The sequence below is a fragment of the Stomoxys calcitrans genome, chromosome 4 (genome assembly GCF_963082655.1).
Source record: "Stomoxys calcitrans chromosome 4, idStoCalc2.1, whole genome shotgun sequence".
Taxonomy (NCBI): Eukaryota; Metazoa; Arthropoda; class Insecta; order Diptera; family Muscidae; genus Stomoxys; species Stomoxys calcitrans.
Genome location: NC_081555.1, coordinates 186448107 through 186468701, shown reverse-complemented (window position 1 = coordinate 186468701; position 20595 = coordinate 186448107). Strand labels below are relative to the sequence as shown.

The window sequence follows — 20595 nt, the reverse complement described above, 5'->3', positions numbered from 1 at the left end:
GACCCGACTGAAGAACAACAAGGCAGCAAGAGCCAACGAATTGCCCTCTGAAGTATTTAAAACCGGAAGCGACACGCTGGTAAGGCGTATGGATCAGCTTGTCTGCGCAATCTGGCTAGAAGAACGCATACCCGATGATTGGAACCTCAGCATAATATGTCCCGTACACAAGAAAGGAGACTACTACAGAGCAATAAGTCTCCTCCAGATAAAGAGGACACTGCAGAACCAATCCCCGATGTTGTCATAGAATGTATACCTCCTAGTCGGAATGAGGTTAAAGTTGCTGAGACCCGACTGAAGAACAACAAGGCAGCAAGAGCCAACGAATTGCCCTCTGAACTATTTAAAACCGGAAGCGACACGCTGGTAAGGCGTATGGATCAGCTTGTCTGCGCGATCTGGCTAGAAGAACGCATACCCGATGATTGGAACCTCAGCATAATATGTCCCGTACACAAGAAAGGAGACAACTACAGAGCAATAAGTCTCCTCCAGACAATGAAATAATTGGGCTCCATTAATGCGGTTTTCTACCTGGTAAATTCACCATAGACCAGATGTTCACACTGCGCAAAAACATACACGAGAAGGACAAATCAATACCTGACATCTCTTTGTTGACTACAAAGCCGCTTTTGATAGCCCTATACGTTCAGAGGTATTTCAAGCCATGTCTGATTTTGGTATCCCTGCAAAATTAATAAGACTCTGCAGGATGGTACTTGCTGAAACACGTTCCTCAGTAAGAATGGGAAAGAATCTCTCCGAACCAATCAATACCAAACGAGGTTTCAGACAAGGAGACAGCTTACCGAGTGATCTCTTTAATATCCTGTTGGAGGAGATTATGCGAGATGCAGATGTGAATAGGTACATAGGTATGGTACACTACTCACAAGAGCACACATGCTACTCGCCTGTGCCGACGAAATTGATATCATAGGTCGGTCCATTAAAATGGGTCTGGCAGTAAATGGAGATAAGACGAAAGGGATGGCATCAACTCCCAAAACGACTTGTACAACCGATCAGATAAAGAAAATAAAGTGAGTAACCACAAATATGACAGAGGAAATGCTCCGGCACTAAGGTGGGGACACAATACCAGACATTGACCTACGTTTTGTAAGCGGCATGGAGTTCCTGACTTATATTTAGTTTTCGAGGTTACTTTTTAGTATTTAGAGCGCGCAAATAGCCGATTTCGGGCTTAAGTTCTGTCATAAATCCTAGTCGTTACGCAGATAAAAATAATTTTAAGAACTAATTTAACTCAAAAGAATTTGTTGAAAATCCACAAAATTTTTAATTATTTTATCTGTCAAATCTCTATAAACTGACTCCAACAATCAATGTCTTCAATTTTATGCTAGAATTCGTGGAGAATTAACTTTCTCATATGCAAGATTGTTAGTTGGTTTTTTCTTAGAGTTATTTTTTTCAGTCTACAAATGTGTAGTGAAACTTACGTATAGTGCTGCACTTGGCACCAATTACGCGAGAGTTCTTAATCTTTACGTAGGTTGACTATGACAACCTGATAAGGTTCGTACAACTAGCACGAACCTTATCAGGTTCAAAAAGTACAATAGAGTTCAAAAAAGGTCTTTTATGCCTACAGCAAACAAATAGGGCCAAAATTACAAAATTTGGGACAAATAATTGTTGTTTAAAAAATGTATTTAAAAAACAAAAAAAACCTTTCAGGAAGTGATAGAAAACATACATTTAGTCTTATACGAATCGAACTATAGATGGTAGAAAACGTTAATATAGAGTTTTCCCTGCCATTCTCGTATACTTCACGGACATTAAAATTGAAGTGATTGAATGAATTTGTTGAAATAATGTATCAGTCGTATGGTATAGCACCATTTCAATGATTACTGTCCGATTCAAGTTTAAAGCTCAATGTATATATAAACAAGTAAAAACATGCAAAGTTTGGCCGGGCCGAATTTTGGGTACCCACCACTATGGTTTCGGCTGAAGATGTACCTTTATTAACTCAGTTCGTATGTGAATTATTTTGCAACAACTAATCGAGAATTTATAGCGGCTTTTACGGTTTCAAGAAATCATATCGGGGTATAGGTATTTAAGGGACCTATATCGGTAAATAGAACGATTCGGATCATACTTGGCACATATGTTGGAAGTCAAAACAGATATGTTTGTGCCAAATCTCAGCCAAATTAGATGCAAATTGATGACTCGAGGTGCTCAAGAAGTCAAAACTTGTGATCGGCTTATATGGGAGCTATATCCAAATCTGACCCGATATGGGCCATTTTCCTATATCGGTAAATAGAACGATTCGGATCATACTTGGCACATATGTTGGAAGTCAAAACAGATATGTTTGTGCCAAATCTCAGCCAAATTAGATGCAAATTGATGACTCGAGGTGCTCAAGAAGTCAAAACTTGTGATCGGCTTATATGGGGGCTATATCCAAATCTGACCCGATATGGGCCATTTTCAATCCCTAAAGACCTACATCGATAAGAACTATCGGTGCAAAAATTCAGTCGGATATCCTTATTCGTTCGACCGCTATCGTGATTTCGACAGACGGACGGACATGGCTAGACCGACTCAGAATGTTAAGACAATCACGAATATATGCACTTTTTTTTGGAACTCTGATCAATATATCGCAATATTTCGAGGTGTTACAAACGGAAGGCCACCGTATCGCAGAGGTTAACATGTCCGCCTATGACGCTAAACGCCTGGGTCCGAATCCTGGCGAAAACGGACTTGTTTATCTAAAATATTTTCCAAACGTTTTATTTTTGTGCGCGTATAGACCTTTAAAATTAAAAGATAAGATAAAAAAAACTAATTATTGAAGTATTATTGAAGTATTTATGAATTGAATTGAAATAATTGACGTTGAACGAACGTTAAGCTGAGTACTCTGTTCAGCCCTTTAGGTGGAATGCTGTCAAACTCCATGTAAAAAAAACGTCGGCGAAAGGAAAATAGGTGAAAAAATAGTACTCTGTTTCTCTAAAATGGTTGAACCCTTTCAATCGCTAATTAAATAGGACATTTCTTATTTTGTGACACCAAAAACTCTTTGATGGCAAAATGTTTTGACAGCCGCAAAAGATTATTCTTTTGCCGGACCATTATTACTTATCCTGTGTCTCTCCTACTAGAGAGAAAGGGTGAGTATTTCAGCGCATAGACCAGTGATGTACAAAATTGCGCACGCTATTGCACATTACTGTGTACGAATCCCAAGCTGCCCCATGGGCTTGCAAACAATTGCAACTGAGTGCTTATTGCTGATATAGATACAGTCACAGCAAACAACATTTTGTCCGTTTTTTACTGAGCAGCTCGGTTGATTGTGGGTGGTAAACTCGGAAAGTGAACATTTTTAAAGTTCGCCTTAGGTACGAAAATGCTCGAATGGTACGAGAGTTTTGTAATAACCAGATAGAAATTAAATTTTTAACCAAATGAAACGACGGCTAATGCCTTTTCGCAGAGAAAACTGTTACTTAAGCATTTATTTTTCTTATTATTTGGTATTTTGAATAACTAATTTCGTTAGGTCCTGCTGGAGAAGATTATATGAGAAGCAGTTGTGAATAGGCATGGCACACTACTCACAAGAGAACATATGCTACTCGCACATGCTGATGACATCGATATTATGGGTCCGTCACCGGAAGAAGCAATTGCAGCCTTTGAAAGTATCGAAGGAGAATCAACTAAAGTGGGTTTGGCAGTAAATAGAGATAAGACAAAGTGGATGAATTAACTCCCACAAAGTCCTGTAAACCCGAGCAGATAAAGAAAATGGAGAAAATTGGGAACTACAACTTTGAGATAGGAAATTTATCAACCTCGGCACCGACATAACTGAAACAAATAACACCAGTTTTGAAATAAAACGAAGTATAATATTAGCCAACAGATGCTACTTCGAATTCAGCAAGTAAAGACAGACGAAAATTACACTATACAACTTGGTTCTTGCGAAAGCACATGAGACGGTACTTGGAATGTTTGAGAGAAATTTCTTTCTACGTTAATAAAGAATTTAGGCGTCGTATGTCGACGAGCTGTATGACGACGGTTGCATAGTTAAACGCATCAAAATGCAACGGTTTCGTTGGTTTCAGCAAAGAAGTCTTTTGAAGGCGAACATAAAAAAATAGGCATGAGGGCAAGAAAAACTCCGATGGAGTGATCAAGTTGAGAACGACATCTCGAAACTGGGTGCCATAGATTGGAGAAGAAGCGCAGAAGATTTAGGCGCTTCGACATTACTTCTACGTTCGGCTAGAAGAATAAATTGTCTATAATGGCCAATTAAAGTGAAGGAAGTAATTTTGGCAATGGCTAACCTACAAAATCATTAAGAAGACATAGATTTCACAAGGTTTTTATAGCGGTAGATAACTACCAAGTGAAGCTGATGTTAAATACTGCAAAATAATAAGCGTACTACTAGCAAAGGGTTCAAAAAGGAAGATTTTAACTAGAGGGATTTTTTATGACTTTTTGAAGCTCTTGGATATTTTTGGGATTTTCAGGTCATTTGAAGAGGATAGTTAAAGTTTGTTGGCTACGAGGATGACGTTGTCATTATAGTGTGTGGGCGTGTGGCAAGATTGGCCAATGGGCGTGATGTATCCCCCGAAAGATAAAGTTTTTGCTACTCACCAATATGAGGTAATTTAGTGTGTTCGGGAGATCTCTCCTAGTTAGGATGAATCCACCGCATTCATTGCAATCCCAGGACTTTGACGTCGCGCCGGACGTATGACGGACTTAAATTTGACTTGTGGGGATGAGGATGAGTTATAGACGGTTGAGCATCTATTGTAGTATTGCCTATAAATTGCGGGTGTAGGTGCAGTGTTATGGCCAAACGATCACCTTTTATATGTCTAAATTTTCTTCAGGCACATAGTCCTTTAGCCATTCTTGACAACTATAGCTTTAAATGGTAGGTTAGAGGGAACACTCCCACCTGATAAATACGCCTTACCACGCCCTTGATGATACTGCTGAACGCAACCGGCATCAGGTATTTCAACACTCCAATTTTTGACGGATCGTTTGACAGCTATTCAAAGATTTCCAGTTTATAAAAGTTTTTTTCTTTACTAAATAAATATTTTAATACACATATGCCTAAACTTATTTGAAAGTTCGAAAATTACGGACTAAATAATTAAAAATGTCTATATAATGTCCCTACTGATATACAATTGACAATGCCCCATATGTCTCTATATATTCCCTAATGACTTCTGTTGACAATGTCACTATTGACTTCTGAATGACAAGCTTATACAAAATGTCTATAGCAAAACATGGGCTTGGGAATAATTTGTCACTAGTTGTGGTGACGAAGTCAATAGTTAGTCAATGTAGATTTACTATCGATATTGCCTACAGGGACATTACACTTTTTCTTCATTTAATATAATATTTTCCTCACAAAAGAAAGGGGAACATTTTATTGTTCCAACTTAAAAGAATTTTTGTGAGAATACGGAATCACTGATTCCATTCACAGAATTGTAAACAGCAACTATGAGTTTAAACTGAGTACTTCACATATTACAAGGCTGTGACGGAAATAAGCTGCAAGTCTTTGACTCTTTCGAATAAAGCGGCATGCATATGACCATGACAGCATGGGCTAGAGCGTTCTCATTGGTTCAATAGAAAAGATGTGCTTACTTATGTGGGTCATACAACGGATGTTATCTTCGTTTGACAACACCTACACACCAAGTATGGCGTCTAACATAAGAGGTGATCGTACTTTATAGCGACCAATGTATATTGACTTGGTCTCTGGTTCTCTATTGCGAAAGTGCGGACTTTGCCATTTGGCAATGTCTTAATTAGAGTTGTATAGCTAAGGCAATGGAATTGGAAGCGCAGCATTGTTTACTTTGCCGAATTTGGATTTGCCGACCTATAAAGATATCAAATGTCACAGCATCGTTTTCTATGGACCAAGCAGGAGAGCTCACAGACAATTGCGGCATTTGTGCGCTCTAAGGCAACAAAATGTCAGTACTTAATCTTCCGTGGACGATTGTCCACACAAAAGAACTTCACCGACAGAATGCCGAATGCTTTCTAAAACAAACAACAATGAGCGGAGCGGCCAGTCAGCCTTCTATCCCCCACAACAACGCATGTACATGAATGCACCAGAATTGATTGTTTTCCTGCACTTCTATCAGCAACACTGTGAACTCAGACGCAATGTAATTTGGAAACTTAGAGGGAATGGGAATTTAAACGACGATAGGGGTGAGGGTATGCAATTTTAAAGACCTTTATTTTCCGTTATAACATCTATAGATATTCATTGTACTGCTTTTGTAGAGTTGAGTTTAACCAGGGTAAAAGTTCACTGACACGGGCGTAGACTCCTGGCCTGCTCCGCTGGGCACACCCGACGCCCCACGAAACTATTCCAATGAGTTTTTCCTTGTAAACCAAGGGACCACCGGAGTCCATTTGGCAGGCATCGACCCCGCCGTTCTTAAAGCCTGCGCATAACATGCGTTTGGTAATCAGACCACCCATTTGGCGATTGCAAGTTGACTGTCTTACTATTGGAACTTTGGCCATTCTTAACTCGTCAGATGGTGGCCCCCAGTCGCTGGTGTAGCCCCATCCTAACACTGTTGCGTAGCTGCCGTCTCTAATTTTGGTCTTGGGTTCCGCGAGTGCGATAGGTTGCACCGAATCTGTGTACATAAAGGATCCTTTGATTCTAACTAGGCCTACGTCATAGTCCTGAGTTGCTGCCGTCCACTGCGGATGATAGTGTATGGCATAGACATCGTAAACCGTTCCTTCGGCGACCTTCCTTAATTTTTCTCCCACGCGAACTTTTAAAATACCTGCGGAGGATGGAGCCAAGCAGTGTGCAGCCGTTATTATTGTATGCTGGTTTATGATGGATCCTCCGCAGCTATGGTAGCGTCCGAATAGCGTGTCGGTCATTAACGAGACTATATAAGGATAATTTCCTAGGGCCACTTGTCCACCTACTATGCGAGGAGTTGCCGTGAAATTGTTGCGACTACTTCGAGCTTCAGCTAAGTGCACCGGTGCTACGGCCAAAACATAGATGATAATCAACGCTCCAACCATTGCCTACGTTTCGCTCTATTTGACTAATTGATTGCGAGCAGAACTTCTCTTTTAAGGGTCCAAAATATTTTCCAATAAGAGATAATGACGAGCAGCTGACGGAAGAACTGATAAGTTTGGCAAGAAAAATGAGCTTTGCGCTCTAAGTGTTTTTGAATTACTCGATATCGTCATCAAGGGGAACTACTCGTACAACTGACTTCGCGTAGATGGCAATAAGAAGTTACCATGCAATTGGTAACGTGTAGGGCAAAATCGAACATTTTATACCCTCCATCATTGGATCGGGGTATAAATCCAATTTATAGTTCATTGTGTAATTGATGATTATCTAAGCACTTTGTGCCATGATTTTCACAGCAGAAAAGTTTCAAGTAATCGCAAAGCATGTCTTATATTTATTATGCCCTTGACAAAAAAGTTAAATAGAGAACATAAATTCGAAACAAATCTATATAAGTACATACGTATAAACGCGTTAATTGAGTATATTTCTAATTCTATTGGTCATAAGGTCATAAATGTGAATAGACATGGAGATTCAGAATCAAATCGGTGGATCGGGTATTTGAGGATATACCCGTATATATATCTATATATACCAAAACCAGTATCAGGTGGATAGGACACACCACAGCGGCATTTTATCGCCGCTTCTATGGGTGACCACCTTAAAAAACACATTACGGATGCTAACTGAGGGAGGATTTGAACAAGTCTGCTACGAGACGATGTTATATTACTTCTGTTTATGTAGTGGACTTGTCGTCCAATTAGTCGCTTGGATTATTTAAAAGAAGCGATGGTGAAATTAAAATTCATACTCAATATCTCTTACCTTGATGAAATGGTAGAGACCGGATTGGCTTACTAAAGGTGTTTTGCGATGGTTTTAGAAATCCAACTTTATTGTTCTGAATTCTAGAACGAAGTTCTCTGACAATTCAGCAAGTGTGACATTAAATTGACAAAAGTTAAATTGATATTTGTTTTTATACCCTCCACCATAGGATGGGGGAATACTAATTTTATCTTTCTGTTTGTAACTACTCGAAATATTCGTCTGAGACCCCATAATGTATATGTATTCTCGATCGTCGCGACATTTTATGTCGTTCTAGCCATGTCCATCCGTCTGTCTGTTGAAAGCACGCTAACTTTCGAAGGAGTAAAGCTAGCCGCTTGAAATTTTGCACAAATAATTCTTATTAGTGTAGGTCAGTTGGTATTGTAAATGGGCCATATCGGTCCATGTTTTTATATAGCTGCCATATAAATCGATCTTTGGTCTTGACTTCTTGAGCCACTAGAGGGCGCAATTCTCATCCGATTGGAATGAAATGTTGCACGACGTGTTTTGTTATGATATCCAACAATTGTGTCCTGTGTGGTTCAAATCGTTTCATAACCTGGTATAGCTGTCACATCAACCGATCTTGGATCTTGACTTCTTGAGCCAATAGAGTGTGTAATTCCCATCTGATTTAGCTGATATTTGGCATGACGTGTTTTGTTATGACATCCAACAACTGTACTAAGTATGGTTCAAATCGTTCCATAACCTGATATAGCTGTCATATAAACGGATCTGGGATCTTGACTTCTTGAGCCTCTAAAGGTTGCAATTATTATCCGATTTGGCTTAAATTACAACGGTTCCTCCCATGCCATCCAACATACGTGTCAAATATGGTCTGAATCGGTCTGTAGCCTGAAACAGCACAACAGAGGTACCGCGCAAAGAACTCGACAAATGCGATCCATGGTTAAGGGTATATAAGATTTGGCCCGGACGAACTTAGCACGCTTTTACTTGTTTAATTTTTAAAATCAGATAGGGCAGGATACCGCTTAAATCCAGCCGAAATGATATTCATTACTACCAAACCAAAGGGTGATTTTTTAAGAGCTATAGGAAAGTTGTTCATAAAATTCAGACAAATGCATGAAATGTTTATTTGAATCGATAGTCCATATAATTTAAAGTTTGAAGAATATTTCTAATGGTCCAAACGCTAAGTCCAGTTTTGGAATTGGAAGGCAACATTGAAGCATTTATTCCTGAGATACCGGCCGAAATGTTAGGAAGAACATTTTATAACATTTAGCAAAAGGTGTGGGTGACCTGGCAAGTACTCCTTTACGGATCTGGCGCTACTCGGAGAAGGAGAGCGTGTAGAGAACTGGCTATGTACTCCGCCTATAGAATATTGGTTCTCCGATAGGGAACCGGGCAAATGCCTTGAGGGAGTTATGGTGATGGATGTCGAGCCAGGGTCTGAAGGCAACGAAAAGTGGTAGTGAAATTCTGAAGTAGTGGTGAATGGTGAGTACGTAGATGGCCTGCGTAAACTTACGATTTACGGAGGTGGCCTGCGTAAGCACACCGAGGCGTCAACATCTACACGGAATAGACTAGTCTCGCACACTGGTGTAACGCAGGCCACCAGTGTGCGGGGCCACCAGACCACAGCGGGGCTTAGCGCTCTACACACGAAATGGCGTAGTTACGGTGATTCATGATGCATGAAGGTGGCCTGCGTAAACAAACTGCACGTTGACAGTGTTCTACGGGATTAACTGGTCGCGAACTCTGGTGACCAGCTGATCGAATTTGGAGAAGTAGTGGTTGCGATGGAAAATATCTTGGGAATAAATGTTGTTCGGTACTGGGTTGGGTTTGATGAATGTGCAATGGCTTGAGTCTGAAATGCAGGACGAGTTATAGCACCATTTCGAATATTTGCTGAGGATTAATCCACTTATTACGTGGGAATGGGCTAAGAAATGGACGACAATTTTAACCATGAAGGGCCACTCAACCATAACTCATTATACAGAAACTCTTGATGATAAGCGACTCAAGACCCAATTTCCGCTGGATTATCCTTACACTCTTCGTGAAATCAATCATCGCTATTGACGATTTCAGAAATATTGGAAACTCTATTTGTCACGAATGTTTTCCATTGATAGGCGGGCTTTTGTAACCAAGCCAGGACAATTGTTGAAGAGGTATAACAGTAGATCTCATAGGATTCAATCAGAAATGAATTTTGGAAGGACCCGCCTTGGAGAACTATTTCTTATCCCTAAACTCCAAAAATGACTGGCGACCATGCTCCAAAAATTACCTATTTTAGACCTGGCCTGAGGGACGTATTGGCGATGTCCTCAAATAGTTTGACATGGCTGACCATGTCGAATGCCTTCGATAGGTTCAGTGCTACGAGGGCCGACCTATCGCATGACCAGGGTGGATTGAAACCACGGCAAATATATGCAGTTATAGCATGCAAAGCAGTTGTTGTGCCAAGCAGTTTGCGAAATCCATGTTTATGCTCGACAAAAGGAAATTCTCCAACTTGGCTCGGGAGGAATAGTCCTTCAAGAGTCTTGGTTACTGGCGAGAGATCGCTCTGTACGACTCCCCATTACTCGGGTCTTTACCAGGCTTCTGTAGCGGGATCACCCAACTTCCAGACATCGGGTACTATAAGAATGTTCAAAGACAGGTTGAGGACAGTTGTTAGAACTCCAGGTAGATCCAGATTCTTCAGCATCAGTGTAGAGAATTCGTCGGGGCCCAACGCCTAGGATGGCTTGGCGCCATCGGCTGTTCTTCGGCTCGGAGAACACGGATACGTCGAATAGCTCTCCGCCTATGTTCGTTGACTACACTGTTTAGTTCCAGATTCAGCTCGCTGATTCTGGGGTTAGTGGGGTTCGCGCAACGAATCCCTAAGCACCACTGCATGTGCGGGAAATTGGAACATAGCTCTCCGCCTATGTTCGTTGACTACACTGTTTAGTTCCAGATTCAGCTCGCTGTTTCTGGGGTTAGTGGGGTTCGCGCAACGAATCCCTAAGCACCACGAATCCCTAAGCACCACTGCATTGGGCCGACCGTCTGGTATAAAGCGAGCGGCTGCTGCGTTAATGATGTCTCGGAATATCCTCTCGGATATTCGAGTCGAGTGTCAGTTCACTGAAGCGGCGATTGGTGTACTCTCTAAAGCCGGCCCGATCGACCTTCTTTTGAATGATAAACCTCTGGCTCTCAGAGGTTATGAAGTCGGGTGGTCGGTCGATAGTGAGAATTATTGAGAGGTCGTCTGACCCCAAAGAAATTACGGCTTGCCAAGTTACGTCACTTAGGAGATCAGGGGAGGCAATGAAAATGTCTACCGAGCTGCTGCACCTCCTCGAAATCTTGGTCGGAGAATCCGAATTTACCGTGCAAAACGTGGAGCCTTCAATCTGCTCTGCCAAAGCTAAGCCCCGCTGGTCGTTACCTAGGGGAGAATGCCATGAAATGTGATGGGCATTTAAGTCTCCTAGAACCAGACGATTATGGCCATACAGTAGCCCACTTATGTCGGGCTTGTAAGCTTGGCCATTAACTGGGTCACAGCTACTAACCGATGGTATGTACACGATGTATAGCTCTATCTCGGCAGTACCGGACCTGACTGCAAACCCATGCGCTCCATGTTGGGGTCACTTCACCATGTAAAATAAAACTATTTGGTTTTGAAGGCAGGGAACAATATGCCTGATTGACATTACTTTATTGAATGTAGTGCATTGAGGAGAACCAGCAAATTTATAGCCAGAATTGGCTCGATCAGCATTAATCAATGATTTCCAAAATCAATGCATTTCTAAGAGTTATACATAAATACATATTCTTACATCTACATATTTCTACTTATTGCATACAAGTATACATAGCATACAAGTTCTGTGACTTCTTTCGATTGTACCTAGTGTCTGATGGTGATAAGCTGTAGATGTTTATTTCTCAATTTTTAGTGGATCACATATCTCCATTAGTAGGGTATTCTTGTACTCTGTCCTCATGCCCGAAATGAACGTCTTCATTGGACTATAGGTGAGATTAAAGTGCTCAAATGTCGCCTTAGCGACAGTTTTGTCACAAATCGCTGTAGCAATTAAATATTTAGTCATATCAAATATCAATGTGACTGGATACTCACGCTTTGTTCTGTCCTTGGTACTGAGTTTTCAAATGTTTCGTAGTCTTAGCAGTATGACATTTCAAACATTCTTTAATGTATCATGTTACATATTTCGTCATGTTTTTCCAATAAAAATATCATTTGATTTTCTAAAGTGTCCCAAAAATTCCATAATGACCTCATTCTATTCGGCGACACTTTTAGAGACAGAAATAGGCTAAAGTTAAGACGGATATTATGCACTTTCTATTTACTGGTCTAATCTTAGGGGGATGTCCGAGTTTCCCGAAATTTTATTGTCAATATTCATCAGATTGACATTTTTTTTTACATTTTTATTAGTCGAATTGTCGTCTCGTCTCCTATCAAGTTTGTAGTATTTCCCATCATTGTAGTCTTGAAAACTTATACTGCGACGGATTCATGAGAGTCTTTGATAGTATCAACTAGTGATAAGGCGTCCACAAATGAGCACAAATTTTCCAGCTTTCCATCCAAATCGGGTATTAGCCTTGAAGCTGTTCATAAATTCTACAGCCGTCTTGTCTTGGCCTGTAAAAATGGAATTAATAATTTCTCTAATTTTTTTTCCAGTTTCTAATGTTGAGTTTAATAAGCTCCACTCCAGCAATATATTTTATTCCGATTTCTTCCCTGATTTATGAGAGTCTTTGATAGTATCAACTAGTGATAAGGCGTCCACAAATGAGCGTAAATTTTCCAGCTTTCCATCCAAATCGGGTATTAGCCTTGAAGCTGTTCATAAATTCTACAGCCGTCTGAGCCGTCTTGTCTTGGCCTGTAAAAATGGAATTACTAATTTCTCTAATTTTTTTCCAGTTTCTTACGTTGAGTTTAATAAATTCCACTCCAGCAATATATTTTATTCCAATTTCTTCCCTGATTTACCTACTTCTTCTTGATAAGGTATATTTTGATCGCAAAGTTAAAGTTTGCTAGAACTGGGAGAAAAACGAGGCATATTTTAATCAGAAAAGATTATCTGATTTTTCCTCAACTTTCATTTCATTTACCACGTTGGCATTTGGGTCTTCTATTTTTGATTCAGGTTGTCCCATAATCTGGATTAACTAGAAAAAAAAATTATGTAATTTTAAGCTATTTATTATAAAAAATAACTGAAAGTTGGTTTAAAAAAATTTGTGTTGTACATTCTCAAAAATTTTCTTGTTATTATTAACTATACATTTTTTTGTGTTGTTACTTACTTTTATTGGCTATGACAGAACATTTGTTCCACTAATCGAACATAGAATAACGTTCCAAGCGTCTCGATCTTGTGCGCTCGTTCTAAAATTTCTGACAACAAGTTTCGAGGTGTCTTCACCTCTTGATCTTTCCATCGTGACTACCCGCACAAACGTCATTTACTGACTCAGGGATAAATGTCCTTGACGTCTACAGCCAATTGTTGAATGATACGCAAAGCCATATATGACACACATTTTACACAAAAAATTACTGTTTGTAGCTCCCATTCTGAAATATCGGATTCAGGGGAATTGCGATATCGAATTTTTTGGAATTGGTGATATTGAGAATCAATAACTATCTGACGACATATATTTTCTATACCGCTATTAAAAACGACTTTATAGAATCGCCATTGAAGAACCAAATTGATCGAGTCGTTTTGGATTGATGGACCACAACAAAGAGTGTCATTCAAGCTCAGTCCATTCGAAGAATGATATCATGAGGCATTAAGTACAGCACGAACTTTTGCTGTGCTGGGTGCGTGATGGGGCATATAAAAAGATTTTTCAGAATTTAATTTTAGGGTAGTAGTTCCCTTTTTAATATGGCTTAATTCAGTATATTCATTGAGGACTTTGGAAAACGCATGTCAGCATGAATGCCAGTACAATTTCGGAACCGAATAGTACATTAATAAAGGAGGACTTTCTGGATCAGCTAATTGGATTTAAGCCATATCCGTTAACATATGTAGATCTGCGGGGAATGTTGACAAGGAGGATGTGAGTCTTGGAATCGCAATAGATTCAACCATCAATAAGTGTATTTGTCTGAACAGGAGATTACATGTTCAAATTTAAAGAACGATTGCACCAAGCATAGACGGAACCATTCCAATTTGAAATTTCTCTTCCCTGAAAAAATGTTTGTCCTTATTTTAAAGATTCGAGCCTAAGATTACCAAGCTTTATTTTAAGATGATAAATTTTTCAACTTTTTATGGAAACATTCCTTTTAGTGAAAAATATTTCCCTTTACATTAGGGATTTTTTATTTTATAGCCAAGCATTCGACATATGACACTTGCTGGTATCTGAAGTGTCTCAATAAGGTCATTCTGCGCTTCCTAGCCTGACGTCATGAAAATATCTCCTCTCCATGAACATCGAGAAGGTGAAATGAAGAGCTTGCTAGAGGACTCTCGGTGATTGCAGCATTAAATATAATGAGGTTATCCCATTTGTACGAAAAATAATGTTTGGATTGTGTAATTATCATTAATGCACCTGATGACTTTGTATTATATGTGTTGAAATAAATTAAATGAAAATGAATGAGAACTTTTGTATCTGCGAAATCGAGGAATAATTTTGATTTACACACGAGAAAACAATAAAAGTTTGGTTGCCAAACCTAAAATAATCGATTAAAACTAGTTCGAAATCACCTCTGTGAGAAATAGGGGTTTATGAAATGTGTCAATTATTTGACGATTGTACCAAGCAGAATTGTAAGGAAAAACAATCGAAAAGAGGAGGTTTATTTCCTGGGGTTTTCAAAAGAACATTCCGCTGAAATGGTCACAGAGTATGGAGTAGAATTTTTATACAAAAGCATAAAATTTAAAGGAATTTTTGGCCACAAAGCGCGGACTATTTCCATTTTGGAAAACTAATTGTTTGATTTGATTTCGTACATCGGTAAATGAACGAAATTTCCTTTTCTTTTCCTATTTTTTAACGGATCGATAATTTTTATTTCCATACGCAATGCAAAGCATGCAATATTTTTTTCCGTTTTTATATCCACCACTGAAGGATGGGGGCTTATTAATTTTGTCATTCCGTTTGCAACTCATCGAAATATCATTCAATGCATGATAGATGTGCTGAAGATATCGAAAACAGGTTATTAATTAAGTTAAGGCACAGAAATCATTTAAGTTTTTAAAAATTAATTTTCGACTTTTGTGCCGCTTACTTTAAAAGTATTGGGTTATGTATCAATGCTCCTTTTATTTTGAACAGCTAATTGTAGGAAAATGAAATATTTTAAATTATTGTATCTTTACATAAAATTCATCTTATGTAAACAATTCTAATAAAAAAGATTTTTATAAAAAATTAAAATTTTGTTTTTTTAGAGGAGCACACTCCTATTATTTGGAACACAACTGTATATATCCAAGGGGGTGGGTATCCCTCGGCCAGGGGGGTTTTTACTTTTTTTTTTAGAATTTATCTTTCATCGAGTAATAAGATCAGAGTAATATATCACTTTTAGGTTATGTGTAAGAAATCATTAAATGTTGACCGTTTCTTACGCAGCCTGATATTTACTCGTCTTGGTGACATATGTAGATTAACGTCGAATATATTTTTGAAACTGTCTGTCTGCGCTATTATATTTTGATCTTAAAAATCTTTTTTATGGTTTTTCGATCATCCTCTACCTTGGGATCATATTCTATGCTTTCTATTCCAAGAATACCATAGCAATGAACTTATAAAAACTTTTGATATTAAACTTTGAAAAAATTTTATTTTGTACAAACAACTAAAATAAACTAGCTGGCCCGGTGTGCTTCGCTAAACCGCTGAGCTCTTGCGGCCCCCTTTTGACATGATTTAAATTTGAAAATAATTTATACGAATGTATTTAACTCTCAAATAACTTTCATGAGAATCGCATGTAGTCCCGATTGGTATACATATCCATTTGGGTCATAATTTTGGGGTGGGCGGCCCATGGGTTACCATAAGGGGACATACAATACTTTGCTTAAATTGATGCACCCATCTCCGAGATTTGGCGTTTTTGAAAATTTAAATTCTTGTGATCAAGGAACAGGTCGCATTTATTGTCCGATTGTGGTGAATGAAATTTTAATGCGGTAGCAGTCACTACTTTGGTCCTATCCCTACAAAATTAAGCACAAGGTGATTTATTTGGCGTTCTAATATGTGTGCAAAATTTCATGAAAATCGATGCAGATTTAACCATATAGCTCCTATATATATCTTTCATCCGATATGGCCTTTTAAGTCTGTAAAGCTATAATTTTGGTCCGATCTTTACAACATTTAGCACGAGGTGTTTAATTTGACATCTGCATGTGTGTGCAAAATTCCGTCAAAATCGGTCTAGATTTAGATATAGCTCCCCTATATATCTTTCTTCCGATATGGAATTTTAAGGCGGTAACAACCACAATTTTGGTCCTTTCTCTACAACATTAAAAACGAGATGTTATATTTGGCGTTCTAAAATGTTTGCAAAATTTCATGAAATTCGGTTAAGAATTAGATATAGCTCCCATATATACATCTGCCATTCGTTATAGCCTTTTAAGGCTGTAGAAGCCATCTTATCTCAAAAGGATTTTGCATGAGGTGTTTTATTTCACATCGTAATACGTGTTTAAAACTTCATAAAAATGTGACCATATATCGATATGGAATTTTAAGGCGGTAACAACCACAATCTTGGTCCGATCTCTTCAACATTAAAAACGAGGTGTTATATTTGGCGTTCTAAAATGTTTGCAAAATTTCATGAAATTTGGTTCAGATTTAGATATAGCTCCCCTGTATGTATCAGCCATTCGTTATAGCCTTTTAAGGCTGTAGAAGCCATCTTATCTTAAAAGGATTTTGCATGAGGTGTTTTATTTGACATCGTAATACGTGTTTAAAACTTCATAAAAATGTGATCATATATCGATATGGAGTTTTAAGCCTATAGAAGCTACAATTTCGGTCCGATCTTAAAAAAATAAAATTTCCGATATGAAAGGCTGTAGTAGCCACAATTCTGGTCCGATCTTTACAAAATTTATCATGAGACGTTTTATTTGGCGTCCCAATACCTGAGCAAAATTGCATTAAAATCGGTTCTGATTTAGATATAGTCCCCATATATATATAATTCATACGATATGGACTTTAAAGGCAATAGAAGCCACCATTTTGGTCAGATCTCTACAATATGACCATGAGACGTTTTATTTGGCGTCCCAATACCTGAGCAAAATTGCATTAAAATCGGTTCTGATTTAGATATAGTCCCCATATATATATAATTCATCCGATATGGACTTTAAAGGCAATAGAAGCCACCATTTTGGTCAGATCTCTACAATATTGGGCGTGAGATATTGTATGTGAAGTACCAGATTTAGATTTTGCTCCCATATATATCTTTTATCCGATATGACTTTTAAAGGCTGCAGAGTCCAAATTCTATATTTCAATAGGTTGTAAGTTCCATAAAAAAAAGTAGTACGTAGACTAGGAGATGCAGGGTATTATATAGTCGGCTCCGCCCGACTTTTGCCTTTCCTTACTGGTTTTTATATGATAGAGATTGTGTATATTACAACTTACCCAGCGGCGGAACAGTTGCCCTTCTCTTAAATACTAATGAAAGTTGACGTTACAAGAGGCGTCATACGCATGCACACCCAACTTCTAAATAGAATTTAGAATTATAGAAGGCATAAAACAAATCATTTTGTCAGCTAATGAAAATGTCACTAGTCATTCATGACAACTCAGACTAAATCAATTAGATGTAATACATTTGTCTCTCCAGTTTGCTTTTTACCCTACACCACCACTGTTGTACATGCATTTGTTTGTCACGCTAAGAAGGAGAAGATCTATACCCATTGAAAAGTAAACCGATCGGTTTAGAATCACTTCCTGATTCAAATTAGCTATGTCCCCATGAATTCTTGTAATCAAGGTAAACGTCATATTTATTGTCTGATTGAAGTAAAATTTTTGCACAAGTCACTATTTTGGTCCAAGGACGAACGCTATTGGGTTTGAACAAAATCGAAACGGATTTAGGTATAGCTCCGGTTGGTAGAACGAGGAAAATCCTATGGGGAGATCCGGATCCTGAGAACACGAGGCTATTACTGAAAGGAAGTAAGAAGGAGGTCGGTATGGCTTTCAGTATCATAACGGGGGACATAGGAATGCGAACTTACTTATATGCGGCAAGTGATAGCATATGTAGAGCAAGCGGGGAAGGTGATGACACCTTTCCATTTCCTATGGCATTGTCTGGCTTTCGCGGCTAACAGACACCGGCACTTAGATGGGGACACAATACCAGATATGAACCAATTAAGGGGCGTGGTATGGGAAAAAAAATTGGATTTTTTAATTAGCACAGAATTCATGAATTCCAATTCTTTGTCAAGGCTACTTTTCAATATTTAGATCTCACAAAAGCCGATTACTGGCATACTCCATAGTGGCATGGAGCGGATTAATATATGAACCCCTTTTCCAACCTAACCTAGCCTTTCAATCAAGTGGTAGCAGACACCTCGAAACTTGGTGTCATAGATTTTAGAAGGAGCGCAGTAGATCGAGGCGCTTGGAAGGCTATTCTATTCATCAAAATCGAATCAGACGTAGACATAGCCCCCATATATATATTTCATCCGATACGAACATTTAATTTCTTAGTAGTCACAATTTAGGTCCAATCTTAAAAAATTTAGTTTATGAGCGTCTAAGAACCGTACTATTTTGGAGTATACACGGAACATAGAAATAAGCAAATACACATTAATTTGTATATACAGCCTTAAAAGACCATAACAGATGAAAGATATATAAAGGAGATATGTCTAAATCTAACCCGATTTTATTCAAAATCAATAGTGATTGTCCCGGACCGAAAAGGTGACTTGTGCAAAATTTCATGACAATCGGACAACAAATACGACCTATACCTTGATCACAAGTATACATGGACAGACAGACGAACATAGCTAAATCGAATCAGGAAGTGATTCTAAGCCGTTTGGTATACTTTTCAACTAGGGTCTAACTCTTCTCCTTCTTAACGTTGTAAACTGAAAGATCGAGAGCTCCTATTAAAAAATAAAAAAATTTAATAAACAGTCTATTGTAGAATAAAAGTATCAACATTTAATTTTTGCAAAAAAAAGTTAAATAAAATTTTTTTTAAGAATTTTATCTTTAAAAAATGTCATTAAAATTTTGTCTTTAAGAAAAAGTCATTAAAAGTAAAAGGTCTTAAAAAAAGATTTCACTAAAAAATAGTAAGAAAAAATTGAATTGAATTTTGTTAAAAAAAATTGTGTTCGGAAATAATGCCATTAAAATTTTGTGTGTTGGAAAATATTTCATTAAAATTGTATGCTTTAGAAATAAATAAATTTTATATTTTTTTTGTATATTTAACAAGTAAGGATGGACAAACCAAGCCTTTTGATTTCTTACACCACATTGCGTATGCAGGCTAATTCGTCAAAATCAAAATTTGCTTTAGTTTGATATGTACAATTTCGACCAAATTCCTTACATATTGTAGGAATTATAGAGGAAATCGTTGTGCAAAAGGTTGAGAAGCTCTGTGGATAAATGCGTATGTAAGGCCCTTAAAGTAAAATCGGGAGATGCATATATGTGGGAGCTATATCTAAATCTGATTATCAGTGACCAGAAAAGTCATTTGAGAAACCTTCGCGCCTAATTTTTTGCGATCAAACAAGGTGTTAATTGGTTTCATTATTTTTGATATAGAAATTATTTTTTGTTTTGTATCACGGCAAATGATTGGTAAACAAGGCATAGTTTAAACATATTTTTAATTGTACGCATTAAATTGTTATTAGTAGTATAAATTGTGTATTGGCCAAGATTATATATATGTATCACATACAGACATAAAGGTAATTTTTTACGTTAAAGGTAATTTTATTTTTATTATTTAAAAGTTAAACAAATTTATTTTGAAAAATTTTACACAGAAATGCTGTAGTTAAAAAAAAAATCCGTAAATGAACAAATAGAATAAATAAATGCCAAACGCAACAAATTGCAGGATATTGTATAAAGTTAACGTGATATTTATAAATACATATTATTAATATTATCTTATCTGGATAATAAACCATATATAGATTATATTGATTTGAGCGCTGAGGATTTAAAATAAAACATGGCTAAACAGATTACGTGTTATTCAACACAAAATGCTAAGATTAGTATTTATTACGATTTATTTTAAATATGTATGTATATAAATTACGTATATTGTTTACAGATGGTGTCGCCGACAACGAAGAGAGGCTCGAAATGGAATCGAAAAATTTTCTTTTTTTAGATATATAACTACTTTTTACATTATTTTTCATGTCTTATACGAAATTTAATCCAATGAAATAAAGGCTTTTTTTTATTAATGTGAAAAA

The 20595-nt window shown here is 37.7% G+C and overlaps 2 protein-coding genes and 1 long non-coding RNA gene across 3 annotated transcripts in view; 1 reads left to right on the top strand and 2 right to left on the bottom strand.

Annotated features, from left to right (window-relative positions):
- The window catches only part of LOC106084599 (probable cytochrome P450 28d1), a 50365-nt gene extending 35670 nt beyond the window's left edge, over positions 1 to 14695 (top strand). The window contains exon 7 of the mRNA XM_013248415.2: positions 14399 to 14695. Within this exon, the coding sequence (XP_013103869.2) occupies positions 14399 to 14490 (92 nt within the window). The 3' untranslated portion in view covers positions 14491 to 14695. The remainder of the gene's footprint in view (positions 1 to 14398) is intronic.
- LOC106084601 (trypsin-1-like) lies at positions 6305 to 7171 on the bottom strand. Its single transcript, XM_013248421.2, has one exon. The coding sequence runs from the start codon at positions 7153 to 7155 to the stop codon at positions 6349 to 6351; it is 807 nt and encodes a 268-aa protein (XP_013103875.2). The 5' UTR covers positions 7156 to 7171; the 3' UTR covers positions 6305 to 6348.
- On the bottom strand, positions 11751 to 13088 carry LOC131997387 (uncharacterized). Its single transcript, XR_009398232.1, has 3 exons — positions 12986 to 13088; positions 12156 to 12936; positions 11751 to 12101 (listed from the first exon to the last, which is right to left on the bottom strand). It is a non-coding gene; the product is annotated as an uncharacterized LOC131997387 (long non-coding RNA).
- Positions 14696 to 20595: the final 5900 nt, after the last annotated feature.